This window comes from Thermobia domestica, chromosome 1 (genome assembly GCF_964235325.1).
Source record: "Thermobia domestica chromosome 1, izTheDome1.hap1.1, whole genome shotgun sequence".
Classification (NCBI taxonomy): domain Eukaryota; kingdom Metazoa; phylum Arthropoda; class Insecta; order Zygentoma; family Lepismatidae; genus Thermobia; species Thermobia domestica.
In genome coordinates, this window is record NC_137454.1 from 189238599 (window position 1) to 189261831 (window position 23233).

The following is a 23233-nucleotide window of genomic DNA, read 5'->3' on the forward strand; positions in this document are numbered from 1 at the left end:
TGACAAAGGAAAAAAGGGGCATGATGAGATTTAGGTCACTTTTTGGTCACCTTTTCGTGTGCTCTTAGTCACTTTTTGGTCACTTTTTCGTGTGCATTTGGTCACTTTTCAACTATTTACAAGAGACCAGACCACTATGAGTCCTGTCCCATGAACCGGTTCCAAAACAGCTGAAATTAGCACTGCATCAGAAGGAGGTCCTCTTGTGTGTTTGGTGGACTGTTCACGGCATCGTGCACCGGGAACTGCTACTAACTGGTCAGAGCATCAATGCGACTGTACTGTCAACAGTTGACCGTGTTCAAGGAAAACTCAAAACTCTGGATCCAGCAGTTCTGAATCGCAAAGGGGTCCTCCTATTACAGGACAAACCCTACGTGGCCAAGATGACCCAGGACACCATTTTAGGCTTCGGATGGGAAACACTATTACATCTGCTATACTCCCCGGACTTTGCACCGTCGGATTATTGCTTGTTCCATTCCTTGGACAATCACCTTAGTGGTCGCCAGTTCAAATCCCTAGTAGAGGTGCAAATGCACTTAAAACCATCTTCGCTTCACGACCCACCAGTTCTTCCGCGATGGAATCCATGGCCTTCCAGAACGTTGGCAGAAGGTGATTGGGAACTATTTTTGATCTTCCAGGTACGTCTAAGGTGACATATCGATGTTCGAAAGTGGTGGGTGGAAAAGCGACAGACCTTTCTTGGTTACTTTTATATAAGAGTGGTATAACATTATTGAGAACTAATTCTAGGAATCAAATAATTTGTTCTCTTGTGTAAAGATTTCTTAAGCATATAATTTTCTTCTATTACGTTTCTTATTATAGATTTATTGTAATATAGGAACTGTACACAATTTTAATAAAGGCAAGTGCTTCTTCCGTAAATAAGATTTTACAGTTTAAAAACTGATCATTTATAAAATGTGTTAGGCATATCTTATTTTTTTCTTTTTTCTTACCGTTACAGTAAGTATTAAGGGGGAAAGGTGGTAATATATAAAAAAACGTAGATGGCAAATTATTCTAGATTCTCTCTTGAAGGCAATTTTGAAATTTAGCTCCTGCTCTGTTTCGCTCAGTTCGCCATTTTAGTACATAAATCGAAGAACTTATAGCAAAATAGCCCTTGTAGAAAAAGATATTTTTTCAGAAAAATGTAGAAAGCTGCATGTTTGTGCATATTTTAGAAGGTATCAGAGACACGCACAAAGAAACAGATTTGTAGAGTTTCTCATACTATGTACTAGCTCTCTTTATATTCTTCAGTGAAATTGTGTGTTTTGACAAGAGCTATTTTCCGAAAAGCCCATCAATTGATATTAAAACTAGATTATAGACAGATGTAATCATCAGGATTATATACTTGCAGGCAGACAGGACTATATATGTCTGCCTGCAAGTATATATTAATCATCAGTAGCTAATATCTACTGTTTGTGGGAAAATAACTCTTGGGCCGCGTCGTGATTAGTTTCGCACACGACAGAATAAAGTCGTTTATAACTCAGGCACTATTAATCCTACACGAATATAAGTGTGTATTTTTTAAAGAGCACAAAATAACGAAAAACTTTTAGAGGAAACATTTTTCCGAATTCGATCTTGTAAAGAAACTGACGTCACGCGCAACCAATACTGAGTAAAACTGAAAATAACAAGAAAACCATTATACTTAGCTCAAAAATGCACTAGAATTAAATTGTAGAAGACAATTAGACAAACAAAATGAAAACGAGGTTAAATGCTCTAGCTCCAATGGTTACGGAGATATAGCGAATAATAAAAACGGCTAAAATTTCGGCTTTCTCCCCCTTCCTTCCCGTGAGGTATTTTTTCTGGCATCCGGCATTTTTGTGATCAGTGATGGGTATATATTCAAAAAATATATTGAATGCCAAATTGTTACATGATTTGCCCTTAGGACTCAATTTTTAAGCCCGATGCCTAGACTAATTGTCATCATGGCTTCTAGTCTGGATTGATTTCGTGTATCCTTTCTTCTTTCCGTATCCAATTACATCATTCCCGGCGTTGTGCCTTTCTGTAGCAAAACACACTTAAAACTTTAATTTTGCTCATTTAATGTATCGTTACTCCAGAGTATAGGCATATCTCCAGATTGTTTAATTATAAAATAATGTAAAAGAGTGTCTCTTAACGAATTAATAATGTGTGACATTAAGTCGTGTAAAGTGTCTTAGAACTTTTTATGTGATACAAAAACTGCAGGATTAATGTAGTATTGAGCGCGTTTGATACAACATTTATTTCTTCTTCTTGTTCTGGCAAATCTGAACGAACTACAAATACAAATAAGATGAGAAACTATAACTATAGATCATGTATAGCTCTGATATGAAAAAATTGGTGGGATCAACAAGAACACAGAATAATAGTAGGCCCAAGTAAACTTGTGAAAAGTATATGGCTTACTATTTAAAGAGCGAGGGAAAGCGGGCTCTGGTTCTTACCTGTACATACCTTCTCAACATAAAAATTTCGAAGCGCTCTGGTAATTTCTCGTGGCATTTTTGTAATATCAATGTTTCTACTACATACATCCACTATAATATTCCACATTTTGTTAGTCTTTTTTATAGCCTTCCGTTCAGCAATCCATAATCGTTTCTTCTCTAGGCTTCTATAGTTGCCAGAGAACCCTTCTTCCCGATTACTATTTGCTTTTGTCTGATTCGTATCTATTTTCGTCTTGCATTTTCACAGCCTTTGCTGTTACTTGTAGCATCAAATTGATTTCCGACTCAGATTAACAAACTCAGCCGTATCGTTTGCAAAGCAAATGCATTAACCTTTCTACCTGCTATCGAAGCAAGCTTTCGAACCCCTCTTCAGTATTATAATTAGCTTACTTCTGTATCTCGTAACTAATATATGTTTATTCGTGTGAATAATTTCGTGTCTCGAAGGATTAACGGATATTATTTACGAGATACAGAAGTAAGCTAATTAAAATACATTGTTATATATCCTATAGCATCCATCAGCAAGTATTCTTCTTCACTATGTTTATAAACTTTACATTGTCGAAAATGCATTAAATAACACCCAGTGGGAATTAATGGATCTGACCCAAATTTTGCACATGAGAATATGTAACTTCATCCATCTTCATTCTGGAACTATTACTTAAATAATTAATACTTTTCTGACCACAGTATAAACTTATTTATTAAAATTAAAATAAGTCGTAACAGTTTCAATAACTTAACGTTATCTTCATCAGACGTTAACTAGCAGAAATATCTACATAACATTTAATTAATATTTCAATTATTGCATTTCATAACTTTAAATTTTTAATATGTAACAATCAGGTATTAAAAATTAAAAATTATAAAATGGAACAATTGAAATATTAATTTAAGGTTATTAAGATACTTCTGCTAGTTAACGTCTGATGAAGATAGCGTTAAGTTATTAAAACTGTTACGACTTATTTTAATTTTAATAAATAAGTTTATACTGTGGTCAGAAAAGTATTAATTATTTATGAGAGATGATGGAAAGTGGTGGTGATTCCAACATTCGATACATATATACAGGATACTCAAAAACATTAGTACTTACCTTAACAGTACGAGTACCCGAGCTGCCACACAACTAGCTATTCGAGTAGGTTGCCGGCCGTACTGCTAATTAACGAATACCTTTAATATGGTTTCCGAAGTTCACTATAGGTCTTGGTGTAGCTAGGTGATAGTCGTTGCTAGCACTCGGCTGCCGATCAGAGTTGGTCTGGAAAGCTGGCGTCTCTTCATGTGTACATCTGATCGATATGTTTTAGGTCTGGAGACATAACAGGTTCATGTAGGTTGAAAATAACCACAGAAAGAAGTACTTATCTCGTAGAAGAAGACAAAGATAGTTAACAGTATTCTGGTATTTAGCATTGCCACTGTTTCATTTTCCGTTTAAATTTGGGTTTTCAGATAATTTGGTGTGGTTCATAATAGAAGCAGGGTTGCCAGGTTTTTCAGAGAGAAAAATGGAAAGTTTTACAATTTTTGAGGAAAAAAAGAAAGATGTCTAGTATTTCAAATTTACATAAGTTATAACAAACATATATGGTTTCACAGTAAAATAGAATAATTTTAATTGGACACTGGGGTAGTTTCATTAGAAATAGAAACACGTAAAATATACAAAAATTTATTACAATTTCCATTGAGAGTTCATGTGATTTGGGTGCCAGATATTGTTGCCAATTGCAGGGATATGTCACTAAACATAGGGACATTTAGACGCGTTTGTTAGCGTAAGGACAGATTTTGTAAATTGTTAGCAAGCATAGTGATTAGAAAAAACTTAGTAAGTGAAAATAAAGAACAATTAGCGTCATACAATTAACGTCAACAAATTGTTTCCCATATAAATACTGTTAATAACTCGTTCATATGGAAGTTTTTTCCTAAAGCAGGCGCGTCAAATTCGCAGGCTGCATGCGGCGCATGAGTAATTTTTTCTGCTGCCCTCGGCTCACTCCGAGAAAATGATAACAATAATAATTTAGATCATAAGATCTCATGGTTTAAATTAGCAACAATTTTCTGCTTTCTTGGAATATTTAGAAAACATATATTCTGCATTTCCCTATTACACAAAAATGCGCTGCTTATCCTGCTTCACGGTCCTCGACAGGTTCTAGAAATGCACCACGTTTTGGAGAATGAAATAACAAACACTATCTTACTGACGGACCTTTTGTAGTTACAAAATCTTCTCTTATAGTTGGTATTACGAATTGTCACATTTCAGTTTGAAATTGCAAAGAAAATATATAGTTATTATGAACATGAATGCTCAGTAGAAACATCCAAATACAAGTTATTGATCTAAAAAAAGTCCTAAAAAAACGAAGATTTGACACACTTTCCAACTTGCGCTAAGAACAAAACGAGCTTTAGGGAATCTGTTTTGTATAGTCGGCAGCAAAAAACCTGCAACATGAGCATGTAAGTTTATTGTGAAACTACGCCTAACAGCCCAGGGAATCAACATAACGTCTAAGTGGCACGAATCACGCAGGAGAAACCTCGGTGTCCTCCCTTGTACACTTATTTTGGAACAAAAGACTTCGTCGTTTCACAATAAACTTACATACTGATGTTGCAGGTATTTTGCTGCGGACTGTACTAAACGTTAGCCGAGAAGCTTCAGCGTTTGAAGACTGAATTTGAAGGAAGATTGCACAATTGCAAAATCTTCGAACATGAGCCCTCTCTGCTTTCTGCCGCTTTTTCAACCAACGTAGAGAAAGTGCTAGTCCATTACAAATGAAATTAATAAAAATTCAGTGCTATCAAACTCTAAAGCAAGAATGGGTATAGCCAAATTTTATAAATATTTCCTACTCCGTTCCCAAAAACCCGTAAATTTGTATCATATGTAATTTCCATATTTGATAGTATGAAACAAGTCGAAAAGGAGCAAGTCTTTAGCAAGATCTAGGCCAGTGGTTAGATCCCCTTAATTGCTATCACGACCCCCATTTTATCACATCCTCTTGCCAGCGATCCCCTTATAATTTCTGGTTTGTAATACGCTTGTGTTTGATTTTTAATATACCTATTGCGGAGATCTCACGATATCCATCCATTTCTATAATAGTAGAATCCATTTCTTGTATATAGTGGATATAGTAACTTCCCTAAAAGCGAATGGATTAAAAGCGACAAGTCCTTACAACTGGTTTTCTCTAACGAAAACTTGGACAAGTTCTGGCTGAAGAGAAGAGAAGAACAATATTCTGGTCAGCTATCTGCTGCTTTAAAAGCAATAATTCAATTTGCTACATCGTACCTGTGCGAAAGTGGTTTCTCTTCCATGATAAACATTAAAGCAAAGACAAGAAATCGCTTATCAGTTGAAAATGACTTGATAATGTGCGTCACGAAGATTGAACCGAACATTGGCCCACTAGTGAAACCACACCATGCCCAGGTATCTCATTAGCTTTTAATTGCAATTGTATTTCAATATGCAGGTTTTATGTTCTCATTAGTTTCATATCGTACCTCTTTCATTTAAACTGATTTTTTAACAACTCTGCACCTGTTTTAAATGTTTAGTATACCTGTTCTAAACAGTATGTATAAAAATAACAATACATCTATCAGAACAAAATCCAAATTAAAAGTACTTTCCGGTATTAGATTCTAATTATATTTATCTGTTCCGCTTATCTTCGCGACCTCCAGGTTAAGAAACCCTGATCTAGGTTTATAGAAATTCATTTAACTTCTGTTCTGAAAATCGCTAGCGCAAGCAGAATGTCTTCAGACATTCAAAAGCAAGGAAAAACATGCCAGGTGTCGGGAATAAACAATAGGTATCCATATACTACCTGGAGTTCCTTATGTTACTTTTTTTTTTTTTTTTTTTTTTTTTTAAAGAACCGAAGCCTTTATGTATATACTCACGTTTTAAATATATAATTAAGTACAAAAATGGCTCTCATTCCTTTGTGGTCCACACTATTGTACAGTCAGTGTTTGACCCACTTAGGATACTGGATTTAGCATGCCTATCCTAAGGTTTCGATGTTTCGTTCCGTCTCAAGCTTCTTTAGCACCTCCAAAATTATCCGATTCCTGCGTTTAAAAATTCTTTCTAACGAACCTTTTTTTTTTTTTTGTTAATTAACAAACAGCATACACATTTTCTTCCCTTTGTTTAAAAACATTTCACTCATTACTCGATGGAAGCAAATTATATTTCTAGTACTCTTTTCGCTCCTAAATTTAAATTGTTCTTCTTCTACTTTCTTATTGTTTGCCCATTTATTCTTTTCTGTTCAAGTTTTTCCTTATGCGATGACAAACTAATAATTCTACATTCCTCATAACTCCTTGCACTAGATTTCTTGGTTGAGAAATCTTAGTGACTCTCTTGTTCTGGGTATTTCGTTGTAAATTTTATAGTTCTGTGTTTATAGTTTTGTGTCTTTATTCTTTCCCTGTATTTCTAATAGACTTCTAATCCACTACTGTATGTCACCCACTAAATTTAAGTATTTCCTGATTCTTCCTTGTATTCCTAATGAACTTATAATCCATTACTATATGTCACCCACTAAATTTACGCATTATCTCTTTTCTCTACAATTCTATTTATAGGTAATTTCCACCAATGTAATTATGTGAATTATTAGTTCTCGGAAGTAGGAGATCAAGTAGTTCAATGTTGCAAGCGCCTACATAGATAGAATACAGTGAGTGAGTAGATACAGGAGATGATGAATAAATGAATAAATACGTGTTGTTAAGTACGAGTACGTGCTGCATTGTTGGCTACTTGAAAGTTGAAAGGTGATTCAGTCATTTAATACATAAATTTAGTATATTATCATCTTATATAATGATAAAATATTTGTGCCATTTTCTTGATAAAGAGTGCGGAATTCTGAGACTGAGGAAATGACTTGATTATTCTATCTGTACTCTCCTTAACGTACCAATCTTCATACAATCTTCATGCAATGCAACATATATATCTATATCGATATAGATATAGATATGGAAACGTAATATATGTTCTTGGTATATGAAGGATGCGTCTTATACAGCTCTTATACAGAGATTTTGATTATGCAGTTTCAACAAGTTTTCCCGATTCTGTGTTGTTTGATGTCTCCTTTACTTCTTTATTGTCAGTAGGTTTTCTCACATAACAATGTATCCTTGTTAACATATTATTGTATATTTTGAAAGATGACATGACATGCAGTGAAAATATTTTTTCGTAGAAAATGAATGCAGCAAATACAGTATTTACTTCTATGGAAGCATATTCAGCTTTGATCTAGAGCATTTTCTACAGTGAGATAGGGAAGGGGGAAGACGTTTATTTTAAAGTTCTTAAACAACAATATAGAAAATTTTAAAAAATGTCAACGGTTTAAGGGTGTTAGCTGTCAAATTACCCTCAAATCATTAAAAGAAGGTAAATTTTCCGATCTAAATAGAGAAAAAAGAGCGAAAAAATCTGCTTAAGTCACTCTGTGTAGTATTTAAATTTTAAAACAGAACAAATAACTATCATAAGATATTTTAAATTTTATTATATCTAATTAGTTTTTACTTTTCTTAATTTTTTTTAGGCATTATGGATACAAATTTTAAGCGAAAAACTAACGTTTTCCTCACACAGAACAGCACATCTTGAATGTTACTCTCTGAATGATGATGAATTTTTCAATACATTTTTTAAAAAATATTATTGTTATTAATCTGTTCAAAGGAATTGCAAACTAGTGTCAAGAAAGCTCTTTATATAATTACTCGTGATGAAAGGATACGTGATTGTGTTCATAATGTCAATGAAAAGTAAGGCAATATAAAAATAAAAATATTTATTTACAAATTTGTGCTTTCCTTTTTTTAAAAAATCCATAGTGTTATCATTTATCTACAAAAGTCAACAACAAACAATCAACAACTTCCAACACCTTGTTAACTTGTTGGTTTAATTTTCTTCTGAACAAAAAATGTTTAACTTGGATACTGTTAACTGTTATTTGTACTTCAGTTTTATCACTTTTTTTTTCATTTGAAACATTATTATATTTTAAATTAAATTTTTAATATGCTATGACCTAGAGGCTAGAATAATATTCTAATTTTATTCTTATTTAATCTAATTTCTTAAATATCATTTTCTTGAATACATTATGGTTATATCTTGCGGACTTTGAAATTCTTGTTCATAATGATAAATCACATCATCCAAGATAAACATTTTTCACAATCTTAGAGTTATAGATTCGCATAATAATTATACAGCAGCCAATTTAATTACTTCCAATTTTCTTATATAAGCAATACTATAGAGACAAGTACAAAACTGAAAGTAGTTTTTGCATGTAAACATTGCCACCAAATACCGAAAATTTTACGTAAATGTGTCGCAATCAGCTAGTATACGCCGAGAAAATCTTTTCCTGGTATTATTATTAATATATACTTATTACAAATAAAAGTCAAGCATTATTCTACTATTCAGTTATACTTGATTACATCTCTTGTAAAAAACAAACATTGTCTGAGAAATGGTTATATCTTATTCCCTGTATTTTAAACATAATTATAGCTTCTCCAAAACATATTGCAATCTCTCTTTATCTCGTACGTAATTTATATTTATGGTAGTTTACAAATTGCAACAGTACAATAGGAGCGTGATTTAAGACAATTACGCAAAATCCTCAGTGACAGAGGTGAAATTTTCATCAGCAATCGGCTTCAGAAAGAATCAACCTTTATGTTTTCGTAATAATTTTGCACTTTCAAATATGCTTATTACTTTCGTTTTCCATTTCCTAAATTAATAAGGAAATATGCTTCCTAATGCAGTAATGTTTTATAGAGCATCGCACACAAATAAGAATTTGATAGATTTAAGTTTCTAACTACGCTCATTCACTCAACACTCATACACGCACTTATGTTGATGTAAGTCCTCCTTTTTTTTGTCAGCTGCTTTGGTCATTCCCTTTTTCACATTATTTTGACACATTTGTTTGATGTTACTGAATGCAGGTACGTACTTCGCCGCTGCTCGGCAACACTATGAATTTCTAGTCTCATTCCTCCATTTTTCTATTCGAAAATGACTTTACTACCTTAGCCAAGTAAGGGTGTTACACTTCCCTTGCAGCTGTCTTTCTTGTTGAAATGTGTCAAGAGAGATGATATTTCAGAAAGACAAATGAAATTATGATCAACGTTTCAAGAGCAAGTTTCAACTTAAGGCCAATAGAGGTTCATAATCTTTCGTTGTCTTCTGTTCGTTTTTCTTAGTTTGCTTCTCCTTATACAAAGCTAATTTCTTTTTACTCTGTGATATCGACTTTTTATCCACGATATCGTCTGATTTGTTTGTTATTAAGGTATCATCTTCTAAATCAGATGTGGATGGAATAGTGGAACCTGAATCTTCATAATCTAGCATTTTCAATTGTTCAATGATGTTTTTAGGCTTCGTTGTAAACTGGGGATCATCTTTGCTAGCATTCTTGTTGACGTAAACGACGTAATACTCAGAAAAAGATTTAGGGGCATTGATTTCCGCAAAATCACGGAAATTAGCAAAGAAATCACCACCAGCGTGTGGTCTGGGGTTGACAGGACCTCGATAAAATGGTGGCCTTCCATGTCCATTATGGTGATGAAATGGATGGAAGTGATTATCGATATAATCATCATCGTCATAGAATGTACCGCCTCGTATTACACCAAAATTGCCAGAGCCAAGAATATTGTTTGCAGCAACGTGTTGAAATTGATTACCTTGCTCTCGGAAAGGATTAAAAGCATTTCGTATGGCTTGAAAGCCATGACTTGGTGAACGATGGTATGGTGGAGGTGGACGGTGTATTGTTGGCTCTGAAAATAAGATGGGTCGGGAATGGCCTAAAGGTGGGAAACCTGGGGCGAATGTTGGGAAGAAGTGTTGACTCAAAGCAGCGCTATCTTTAGTTTCTTCAGCGTTATCGTGTTCTTTTCCTTCACTATCTCCGCCATCTTGGCTCTCCATAAACATATCACTATCATCATAATCATCAAATTCATCGTTCTCGTTGTTATCATCGTGTTTCTCTGTCACTGAATAGCCTTTTCTTGTTTCTGTAGAATCCTCTTTGCTTCGTTGATTTCCCGAAACAGATGGTGTGGTGTGTAGAACATTAACTGTTGTGGATGTTTCTGGCTTAGGAGATGTGGCTATTTCCCTTTTGGTTCGGGTCTTTATTTCGTGTTCAACTTCATCGAATGCTTCAGGCAATTCCCTTGTAAACTCTTCATTAAAGCTAATCTGAAACGAAGAGAAAACATTAAAGTCAGCATTTGCTATATACTAATATGTAATATTTAATGTCAAAAAAAAAAAAAAAAAAAAAACTTTAAACAGTGATTCTCTAGTTTTTTTGTTTCAGGTGCAACGAATTTTCTTTTCTGTGTTACTTATAACATATACATAATCAAACTTTATAAATTATTTCGGTAGGTAACAAATTACGCTTTATTACATTAGCATATTAAGTATATAAAAAAATGATTAATAATGCTATATTCTTATTCAAAATAGTATAAGTGGGTTGCGAATAAAATCTTATCACACATGATTCTCCCAAACTCATTCAAATATTTTTCATAAATCATGTATTTACGAGAGAAGTAAAATGATTTCAGTATGAAACAACTCTATTTTCCATTTTTACTAAAATTTCCACATTCTACAGATAGTTATATTTAATACATTTGTACAATATTTATATCTTCGAATATCATTGAAGTAGTAATTTCTTTGGTCCTGACCTATTTAGAACAAGAGAACTCTAGATCTTGAATATTTGCTTTCGATAAAATATGAGATGGAGCAGACGATGACGGATATGAATAAATGATTTGAAATTCTTGGTGAATAATAATGTGAAAGGAGACAGGCAGCTCTTGGAATACCAATGCAAGATAATCTTTGTCAGATGGCGTGCAAAAGGTTAGAACTTTCAAATTCACTGTATGCCTCAGAGATGCACTACCCACTAGAAAACCGATGTTGATTACTCCAAAAATTCAGAAATAATCTTTTAAATTTAGGGAAAATATTTTAAAGCTAAATCTTTTATTTCATTACGCAATCTTTACGAAGGTATTGCTAATGAATACGTCGCGATGTATTTTCCACTCCATGGGAAGACCAGGAACTTAGATATAAAAGAAAAGTAACAGCATTGATTTGCAAATTCTTGGGTTACAGGATAAAAGTACTAGTTTCCGTGAAAAAAAAATAATACATAAAAAGCACTGGAAGAAGCGAAGACGAAACTGTAGAAATTAGTCAATGATATGCATATGACAGTCAGAATACCTGAAACCCCTAAGGAGAACATTATCATTTCAGTTTCACAGAATAGAAGATACACAAAAGTACGAGGACAGTCAGAATACCTGAAACCCCTAAGGAGAACATTATCATTTCAGTTTCACAGAATAGAAGATACACAAAAGTACGAGAACCACAGTTCACATATCTGCAACAATACTTCGAAAATAATGTATAGATACCTAATTTATCGAAGACTGTAGTAAAAATTTGAAGAAAACCTCTTAAAGAACAAATTTGAGTTTTATAAGGAAAAAAGGGAACACGGGAAACGATAATAAGACTATAATAATAATCGAACAAGCTTGTGCTCCAACAAACAAGTTTTGATAGTTCGTATATGCAAGAAAAGTCTTCAATAACGTGGATTATAATATCTGTTCAAAGCACTGGAGAATTTGAACATGTATCAAAGATATATAAGTATTATGTTTGGGTGAAGTTTTCAGAAACATTGTGGAAGTGGATCCTCAGAAAAGTTCGTGCCATTGCAGATGAGTTAGAGATACACCATGTCTTTGTCGTTTGGTGGTTCCGTGCAATCGGTAAGGTGAAAAATTTTTAACTCGGGGTGCTATTTGAATTGACACCGGGCAACAAGAATAGCTGTGCGGAGTTCTCTGAATGTAAAGAATAACTGGAAAAGTTTTCTACATCGGATTGTCACCTTTGATTAAAAATAGGTCTGCTGCGACTATTGTAAACGGTCAGGACAGTGGATGATCAAAGTCCAGAACAGTTTCTAAAAACCCTAGATGATGTTGATCATAGGGTGATTTATGTTCGGATTGATTCATCATGTCTTTCCTCCGTCAAAGCGGAAACATCACTGAGGATCCTTGCAGTGCTGAACACCACGAAATGCACAGCAACATTGTTTGCAAGCATCCAGAAATTGTCAAAATACATGATGTCGTGTAGCATGACAGAGCACGCGCAAATGCCGCTCAAAGAACATTGCAGACTCCAATGAGTTGCAGTATGAAACCCTTTCTCATCCATCGTATTCTCCTGACGTCTTTCCAACTGATAACCATTTCTTGTGACATTTCGAGCACCTTCCCTACAATCGTGCGGTGCAACATGAAATCTTTACACCATCGGCTTCAGATTTTCTTTCGTAATGAAATCGTTGGCAAAAATGTGTGGTTGTAGACTAGTATCACATACGTTTTTTGATTAACCAGGTATTGTAGCTTTTATTTCTTTGGCCTTTGGAAATTACTTTTCCAAAGTTTTTATCACTGACATAAATGGCCTTAACCAACGCGTAATATGTTGTAAAACGGTCAATGAATAAGTGACATAAATGTTAGGTCATCTATACATATACATGCTTCATCTTTAAAGGTTATATAATTAAAATGTCATATTTTTCATATTTTCGCTTTTTTCATATTTTCTATTTTTTTCATACTTTGCCTCTCTTTCTCTCCACGTATAACACATGAATTACACAAGAATTAAACAACTCTAAGAGGATAAAGATAAAAGAATAAGCAAATATATAAGATAGAATTGTGACTTATAATTATTCTTATTCAACATTTACATAGAAGAGATAACGAAAGAATATGCTAATACTAACAAAAAGCGCACAAAATGAATCCCAAAGTATGAATCTTCTGCAAAGTAAGATTTTCTGATGACGAATGTTAATTGCAGAAGATGATGAAGGTCTTTAGTATCCTTTATAATTCCTAAATAAACTTTCGAAAAAAGATATGTAAAATGAGAGCAAAAAAAATTACGAAATATACAAGACAAGTCAAGATGAAAAAAATGTTTTAGCCAAGATAAAAGTGGAATATTTAAAAAGATTTCTGTACCTGGAAAACGCAATTACCTAGCAAGAGAATATGTATAGATCAAACACAGTGAGCATTTTACAGGAAGAAAGATCTACTAATTTCTGAAATTATTTCGATGAAAATAAAGAAACCCTTCGTCAAAATCTTTATTTCTAGCGTGACGCTATACTAATCAGAGATTTCGTTTCGCCATATTAGATGATGTGGGGAAATAAAAAAAATTAGAACAATTTAAGATGTGGTGTTGACGCAGAATGATATATTATTATTATTATTATTACTGTAATATTTGTTATTGTTAAAGTGTAGTGCATGAAAACTATATTGAAATAGTACGAAAATATTCAATAAAACACAAAAGTCTTGTTTTGTTATCATTGGATTATATTAATGGATCCAGGTCTCATGCAACGATATATAACAAAAGGAGTGATTTCTTCCGAAAATGCCCTTCGACTTATTATTCTAATCCTTAGAGGAAAATAAAGTAAGACTCATATAAACGGTAAGTAAAAAAAACATTATATTCTCGGAAGGCAAGCCCAAGAGCTTTTATAGTTCAAGTTTCTTTCAGCTCTGCAGTACTTTGGTCAATCACGGTTTTATCGTCCCCGGTGGAACTTCTATGTTAAACATTTTCAACACTTTTTGAAATTTGTCTTCTTCTGAGGGAATCATCATCAGCACCACTATAAATAGTAAATAATATTGCATTTTTTTCTTATATGTTAACAAAGACCTAAATGGACATATTTATACAAACTACATATTTATTTCAGTGATTATTACGGCAGGTACCTCTATATGCATTTCAACAAAACCAGCGCCTAACCTCCAATCTCTGTAATTTAAGAGCACTATAGGCAAAAGCATCTACATTACCATACTGCCTATTACTTCTAGAAAAATTCCGTAATGTTAAAATTATAAAGACGAACTTTTTGATAATGCCATCTTCCATCTAGTGTTCACAGATATATGGAAGGTATATATTTATTGGATCTTGTTACAACAAAACAATTTACGAAAATTTAGATATTGAGGGCCATTACTATCGGCTGTTTTTACTTATGGGAAGTAATTCTTCGTAATTCTGATGTGATACTATTGCTGTAATAAACACAAAAATAAATAATTTGAAAGGTATATTTATTTTTGGCTCTATTTTTCTAAGAGTTTCTGCATTACTCATGACAATTTTATCTTTAGAACCAGTGACATCTGAAGCCTCTGAGATACAGCAGACTGATACCTTTTCTGTTCTTAGAATTTATACTCACTAACCTTAGATTTTTACAATGGAGTCCAAATTGTGTGATTGAATCAGAGCTTAAATTTATTCCCTTACTTGAACTATTTGAGATATTAGTTTTTTTCGTTTTGTTTTGTTCTGTTTGTTAGATATTTCAGACTCACTAATACGAATACCTTAAAATAACATGATTACGTTTAGTTTTGATAATACCAATATGAGTAACGTGAATAGCTAATTTTCACTTTACCTTAGATGTCTTGTGTAAACTTTTCGCCTAGCCGCAATTGACATTATTAAGATGATAGAATGTATTGCATAAATTTAAAATAAGTTGATACGAATTATAACAAAACGCACCTCAAACTATTCGATTATACATATAAACCAATATTTACTCTAACAATTTACTTTAGCATTGTCCTAAAATATTTACATCAGATGACAGAAGGAAGAAACTGGAATCGCTAAACAAATGATCATATTTTTGTTTATTTTAGTTCCTTGTCCCATTCTTATTTCCAGTTTTCGTAATAGACACCTTTATACAGCTCCAAAAGAGATAATAGACCAAATAGCGAAAGTGTTAGAGCTAAAAGTAATCTAATTCATCGTCCAATTTGAGAACCATTTAAGGCACGTTTGGTTATAATTTGGTCGGAATCTCTGCATAATGCACGGTGAATTTTAGTGTCATACTTTGCACGTTGGACAATTACTTTGTGGCGACACGTTTGTCCAAATTGGTAGACTTTATTCACATTACAGATATACTGTTTATAAAAAAATGCCTAGGATAGAAAAAAGATTAAAATGAGATGCCTCAGAGTTTGGTATGATCATTTACGTACTCATGTGTGTAGAAAAGGATATAAGCGTGATCACGTCTGAAACAACATAGCTTAAACAATACAGAAAGAATATGGTGGTGATGATTGTGAAAAACAGAATAACTCTTTGTCCTTCTGACATACTTGGAGATTTCTATCATATGACATATTGAGAAATTCATATCGAAGTTTTAACCGTGATAATATATAAAAACAAAATTTGTCTTAGTACTTCGTTGACTTAATATTCTACAAAATTTGTATCCTTAATAACCTTAGAAATTTTAAAGAAAATAGAAGTTTCTGTGCATATGTGTTAATACTTTCAATCTTAACCTCGATTAAGATTCGTGGTACCTTTTTACACTTGGGCGGAACCTAAGTCTAGGTCAGGTCTTACATATATATCTCTCAGTTACCTTTTACGAATAGTAGTCGGTTGTACGGAAAACTTATTTGGGTTCACAATTACTGTACAAAAATAATATTCTTTTCCTGATATTTAACAGTGAAATTGTGAACGTCTTGAAGGCTGGAAGATTATATCAAACTGCACTGCGTAGAGTTACCATAAGTAAACATTTATGTGGATATGCTCGAATTTTGAAAGCAAAAATTTCTGTTCGCACATATTTTCGGAAATTACCTAATTCGTCTGCATTTTCTAAGCTCAAGTGTATTGTCAATTCAATTCAAGACATTTCACATGTAAAGATGTTTGGCTATTTATGTTCAAAGAAGAAATTGTTAAATAAACATCAGATCTACTGAAAAATTTGAAGGGGAAAAATCAACAAGATGCTTTGTAAGTACTGTTGTTTAATTATTTTTTTAAAAACTAAAGGAAAGAAAACCTGCTTATTTGATATCGTTGGTGAAATTGCTACAAAGTCTCATCAAATAAATTGTTTGTATTTACATAAATGTAGGAGAAACAATAACATAGAAAATGATTGAAAATGGTTTATAGGTAGTTTTCTTCTTGGTAGTATAGTTAGGATTAACCATATTCTGAAATGCAAAATGCAGTTACACTTCCATCTAGCTAACTCGTTATATAAACATTAACTTTCGACACAAGAGTAATAAGTTTTATATTTTACTTAGGAGTTTGCTTTTAAAACGTGAAAAATTATCGAAAACATTACGTAGTAAAAGTTTTCATGTACGGAAAAGAGTATATGTTTGAAGCAATATTGTAGCAATCCACCCAACAATACCAATAAATATTTTACCCATATTTAGATTTATTTGCCACGAATTTCGTATGTCTACCTTTTTATTTTTTTATTACCGATATTCATGTTTTAAAAGAAAGCACTAAACTGTCTCGGCTAAAATTTACATAGTTACATAACCCCAAGAGCAACAATGTTAAAATAGTTATTATAATTAGTACTTACTTGATGCCTTCGTACTCTTGGAAGGCGAGTAATTTGCGACGAGGCTCCAAGAATAGGAGGTTTTGCAGGAAATTGCGGTGGGCGCAGGTTCTCTCTGGTCAATTCTGGGAAGTGAGATGATCCTTGTGGGAGAAGGCTGATGGCCGTTGGACGTTGAGAGCTCTCAGAGACAAGTGTCACTTCGTCCTGCTCGTCCTTTTCACTATCAGGCATCGATTGAGAATTGATTTGGGTGCTCGATGCGTGACTTGAATCAACATGTCTGATAGAGGTTTGAGGGGTCTCTGTAGCAATTGATATAAGTGTAGGTTCAGTTCGTTGTGCGCTGACTTGCTGATTGGGTCGATGCGATTGGTGGGTTGCTGCTGTTGACAAGAAAAGAGAAGAATTATATTTAGTTTTCATTATGTCATACAAGTTTAACAAAACTATATCCAGAATTTACGTGAAATTTAAAAGGTTAGATGATTCCAATTAACCTTGCATGATTTTCAATATTCACCGTATTCAAAGGTTCTAAATTATCAAACCATGTCGTGTTTCACTATTAAGGAAGATATTATTTCAACTAAAACCTTATAAAAACTAAAGGAAATAACCAAATTCATCAGTATGACAGAGATTTTTGTTTTTAAAAAGAGTTCCAAACAACTCTTCTTTGAAACGATGAAACATTCAGAAAATTTAGGACGTTTGAACTAGTTAGGATTGGAGAGCATATAAAGTTAATTCTTATAAAGTTAATTCATCATTCCATAATTCCAGAAGATACCAGACGCCATAATCCCTGTCCATTCACGCAGAAATTCGTGAATATTGGACCTTCATTTCCCCTCGGTGGATTGGATGTGATGATCTAATGAAAAGGCCATTCGGTTCTCCAGATAGAATACGTACCAATGATTTTTTCCCTATGAAACTTCATTCAGACATTAAATATACGACTAAGATGATGTTTCTCAGCGACCTCAAGATCTGCAATACTACAACATTAATTCATGTAACATTCGTCACTTTTCATTATAAATAGTCCGAAATATACTACTGCCGAAATCCTACGAGAAACGTAGGAGCATATGTAGAGGTTTTCAAACCTAGTAGATAAAACGTAGGTTTAGTCTTTCATAAATTCGGTGTTACGTAGGAATTTGAAAGAAAAATCAAGCAATTAGATCCTGATCTTACTATCAATCCTGTTTATGTAGCCAATGAATTTAATTTGATTATTTCTTTATATTTCTCTCAAGATCAGTATTCAGATACTGAGATCCTTGGAAGAGCCACTTTTTAGTTTTGAAACATTTTTGAGGAACAGCATTTGAATAACTACCTTTAGAAGTTTTAGAAGCACAGAAAATAAAGTCTGATTTTCTGACAATAGAGTTGAGCTCCTATTTGGTTACACAATGATCGGCATTGTTTTTTTACATTTCTTCTCATTGTGATCTGTGTTTATGTATCTATTACTGTAGACAGTTTGGCAAGCTGAAACTTTCGTTCGGATCAATATTTTCTTTTATTAGCCGTTTATCTGTCGAATCATTTTCCAACTTAAAACTAGGAGAGGTTTTTATCAAATTAGTCTCTTAGGTACATAATTAAGAGATTTATGATAAGTTATTGTAATTTTTTAAATTTTCTATGGCATGCTACCAATTGGAAACATTAGCCGTTTTTGGAAGTTATTATTACGCTGTTCCATGAGACTTGGAATAGTAACAGCATGGAACACGGAACAAGTACAGCAGATTTCCTCTTTCAAAACCATTTTTTTTTCATTCTTCCTATGAAGTTCTTCGTGAATTCTTCAAATTGCAACAACTGTCAGATTCGAACCATTAAATAATAAGTTCCAACGTCATTTCTTCCTACGTGACTTAGGTTCGTGATTGGATAGCATCCTATCAGCGACATCCGTGCCACCATACTATTGTTGTACTTACATGCAGTGTGCTGTTCAGGGAGTACTCTTTTGTGAGTTATGAGAGCATTATTTTATTCTTCCCTTTATAAGTGGGTCTGGTAGTTTAATATCAAGATGGTCACTGATTTCTCATTCCATGTGCACATGTAAATATCACTATGACACCGAAAACCATACTCTCTTATTTCCTACTTTTTCATTTTATTTGCTTGGACCAAAGGACATTTACCAGTTCTTCATTCTAGTACTGCATCGGTTGCTTTGAACCACCTCATTTGCAGCTCTTTCAGTAGCGGGTACGGAATGAAGACATTATCAAAGAATACCTCAACTTGCAGACGATTAGTGACAACATCCGATATCTAGTGGTTCATCATACAATGCAGACATTTTCCCAAGCTTGTTTCCTTGCTTCAACTCGGCATTATTCTTAACGTGGAAATAAGTCTTCATGTACCGAAATTTCAGAATGGACATTGAAGTTGAGGCAATTGATACATTTAGATCTTCTGCTTTCGGCCAGCACATATCTTCTCTTGAAACGCTGTGGAAGCCATAGACTATACATAATAACTGAAGATTCTCTTTATGTGTTCCTTCCGTATCAGTTACTTTATAGTTTTTGTTTCCATTGTTCATATGAAACGTCAGTCATTCCATATGAGAATATCATATTTGCTACTACTATTCCGACTTTAAAAAAAAGCATGGGGGGCCGCGGTGGCTCAGTGGTAGAGCGTTCACCTCTGGTGCTTGGGGTCCCGGGTTCGATCCCAGACCCCGCCAAGTGAACTTTGTGGTGGACAAACACCGTGTGGGTGGGTTTTTCGGGGTTCTCCCGTTTCCTTCCACTTTCTTCATTCCACCACCATTTCATTCACTTCTCATAATCACCGTCTCCTTTAGCCTAACCGGCATAACCGTGGGACGTAAAACTCAAAGATTTCATTTCATTACATTTTTTTAAAAAAACATATGTAACAGATTTAAAAGCGGTTTGACATTATTAGTCACAACCTTGGAAAATACTGTTCTCGAATGTGTACAAAGCTCGTCAATATCTACCACAATGCTAAGTTTGGTCAAGAGGGGGTGAGTTTTATGTAGCGCAACTTAGCGAAATTTCTTCATTTCACTAAATCCAAATCTAAGTTTAATGGCATATCACACGGGAACTATACATCAGGTATCATAATATTTCATACTCATACTGAGCTTGCCGAGATCTATCACCATGCCTAGTTTGGTCAAGATCGGATAAATTTCATCGATAGCATGTGATACATAATATCCTTTCAGTAAGGCTAACTCTAACTTTGGTGGTCAATAACTCAGCAAGCAGAGATCTGCACACAAAATATTTTACGTGTGCAATAAAGTTGTGAAATTCTATGATCATCCTAATTTTGGTGAAGATTGGATGAATTCCATCAATTAGGATTTTGTGAAATTTCGCTAAGTTCAAACCAAACTTCAATGACCAATAACTAGGAAACCAAAGATTTCTATACCACAGTATTTCATACTAAACTTCTCAGCGTTTACTACCATGCCAAATTTGGTAAGATCGGATGAATTCTATTAACCGCGTTTTACTGAAATTTCTTTATTGCTCTGAGTACAAATTCAACTTCGATGAAAAGAACTGCACACCATAATATTTTATACTATGCTCAAATGTGTACAAAACTCGTCAACGTCTACAACCATGCTAGGTTTGGTCAAGATCGGAATGGATTTTATTTATCGCGATTTAGTGAAATTTCTTCATTTCACTAAGTTCAAACTCAAATTTGATGGCCAATAACTCAATAACCAATTGTTTGCATACTATGCCTACTTCCATGCCAAATGTGATCAAGATTGGATTAGTATCGTTGATAGAATGATGTATAATCCATATGAGGGTAGTAAAACATAATGTGTACATTTGTACAGGAAAGTAAAGTGAAAGTTTATGAATATAATTTAAAATGTTTTCAATTCACTGATGAAAACGATTTATATACACTATTAAATAGAAATTTCAATTAAACCATTATCAACTTTTTCTAGTATATAGTTCTTAGTATGAGTAACTACGGAATGAAAAGGAGAAAATGGCCAGAAAAATACATATCATGTTTTGTCATTCTCGTATAGATGTAATATCCTTTCCGCAACTCCAATCCCAAATTTGATGGCCAATAAGTCAGGAATAAAAATCCTGTACATTATTATATTTCGTATGTCTACTAAACTCTCTGAGTTCTATCAGCATTCCAATTTTTGTCAAGATGGGGTTAGTTTCATCGATCGGGTACGATATATACTATCCTTATATATATAAATCCAATTAAGGACGAAAATAGAATTAAAATTAAAATAAAGAGCTTTAAGTTGGGAAATCCATTTAACCATCGATTTGAGAAAATAAAGAACAAATTGTGTCACGAACTGGCTAATTCGGCGAGTAAGTCAGAGATAACAAGATCCAACGATATTTACTAATGCCACTAATTGAGAGATGAAACGCTATTTTGAAGAAAAAATATTAAAGGGTTTGTTACGAGAATTGCATCTTGATGCTAGTACACTTACTTCTTTAACAACGATTGATTAATGCTAATATTTGACTTGTGTGCAAACATATTCATTTCCAAACGACGTTGAAGAAGGTTATGTTAGACTGACCTGGTGGCTTTATCTCCGGAAAATCATCAAATCCACCCAAAGTTTTCAAGGAAGGAAAACCTTTTGGTGCTCCTGATGCAAAGCCTTGAGGATTACTTCCAGACGCTTGAATTCCTGTAATAATGATAATATATTCAGAACATATACACTATAACATAGTAATTATAAGCAGTAATACAACACTTTGCTGGAACTAAATATTTTAGAGTACTATAAAAGCGTGCATATTCTGTATAGATATGTTTTGCCTTATTTTATATTTTAGGATAGTAATTTAGAAACCAATTAATACATGTTAGTGTATCGAACGGAAATATGTTTCGAAATTCGCCATGTTTGTTTGTTTGGCAGCAGTTAATCGAACAATAATTTGTTGAAAAGTTCATTACATCGTCTATCAATACATAGTGATAATTGATTCAATGTCAATATTACAGTAGGGACTTATGCCGTCACTCAATATATTTTGTGTTGTTTTATAATTACAGTGAAACCTCTGAATAACGGACACCAATGGGACGGGAATTTTTGTCCGTTACTGAGAGGTGTCCGTTACAGAGAGGTGACAAAAATTTAATTTCTCTCAACGGTAATTGCATGCAGTAATATACAGTAAATGCATTATGTATGAGCGTAAATACGTAAAATTCAATATGAAAATACTCTATTTAGTACGTATTTGAATTACTGGGACGGATGAAGAAGAACTTCATTTCTATTAAATAATATTAATGGGTTGGGGGATGTGTTAATATGTTCGTATATTGCAAGTGGTAATGGGTGTATGGTAATTTTCTTAAGGACATGTCATCACCCTGTAAAAAACCCATTAATTCACATACCGCCTATACTAAAAGTAAAAATAGCTTTAAAAAGTATGCAATATTATTATTAAATACTGAAACTGTGGAGAAAAACTCACCAAATTTCGTGGGAAAAAGTCTGCAGTAGTTGTCTGCCGTGTACGTACATCCTACGGACACTAGTTTCTGTTCGAAATTTGCTTGCAGCTGTTGAATCAATTGGAGAACTTCTGTTTCACCCCGATTAATGGCAAATTTCTTTAGTTGTTCAACTGTTTGACACACCAATTTGTACAAAAGAAAAATTTTGCTCTTCAAAACAAGTAAGAGAGAAAACATTGCTCGTTGAAAAATGTTATTACAAAACAAACAATGTTTCTTTTGTTATTTATGAAATTGTCGGGAAGGATGCAAGGTCCAGAGGGAAAAGGACTAAATTTGTTAGGGAAGGGAAGATCCGTATAGAATTCTTGACCATACGACTAACCCTGCATGAGTGTCTTTATGTTTTTACTTATTGAAGGTTTTCTAGGATTTCCACCCGAAAGCAGTTTATTGCGAGAAGAAAAAAGGAGTTCAAGTTCAGCTTGAAGTTGTTCTGTTTGATGATAGATGCACCTGTGGAAT

At 33.6% G+C, this 23233-nt stretch overlaps 2 protein-coding genes across 3 annotated transcripts in view; one reads left to right on the top strand and one right to left on the bottom strand.

The window, feature by feature from the left end:
* The window catches only part of LOC145692161 (glutamine amidotransferase-like class 1 domain-containing protein 3, mitochondrial), a 65506-nt gene extending 57115 nt beyond the window's left edge, over positions 1-8391 (top strand). For both annotated transcript variants that reach the window (XM_081767462.1, XM_081767467.1), the window contains exon 8: positions 8129-8391. The gene's annotated coding sequence lies outside the window, so the exon portion shown is untranslated. The remainder of the gene's footprint in view (positions 1-8128) is intronic.
* The window catches only part of LOC145692153 (uncharacterized), a 241930-nt gene continuing 227062 nt past the window's right edge, over positions 8366-23233 (bottom strand). Inside the window, exons 4-6 of the mRNA XM_081767453.1 lie at positions 21804-21917; positions 17207-17571; positions 8366-10839 (exon numbers count right to left, since the gene is read on the bottom strand). Coding sequence (XP_081623579.1) covers positions 9769-10839; positions 17207-17571; positions 21804-21917 — 1550 coding nt within the window. The 3' untranslated portion in view covers positions 8366-9768. The remainder of the gene's footprint in view (positions 10840-17206; positions 17572-21803; positions 21918-23233) is intronic.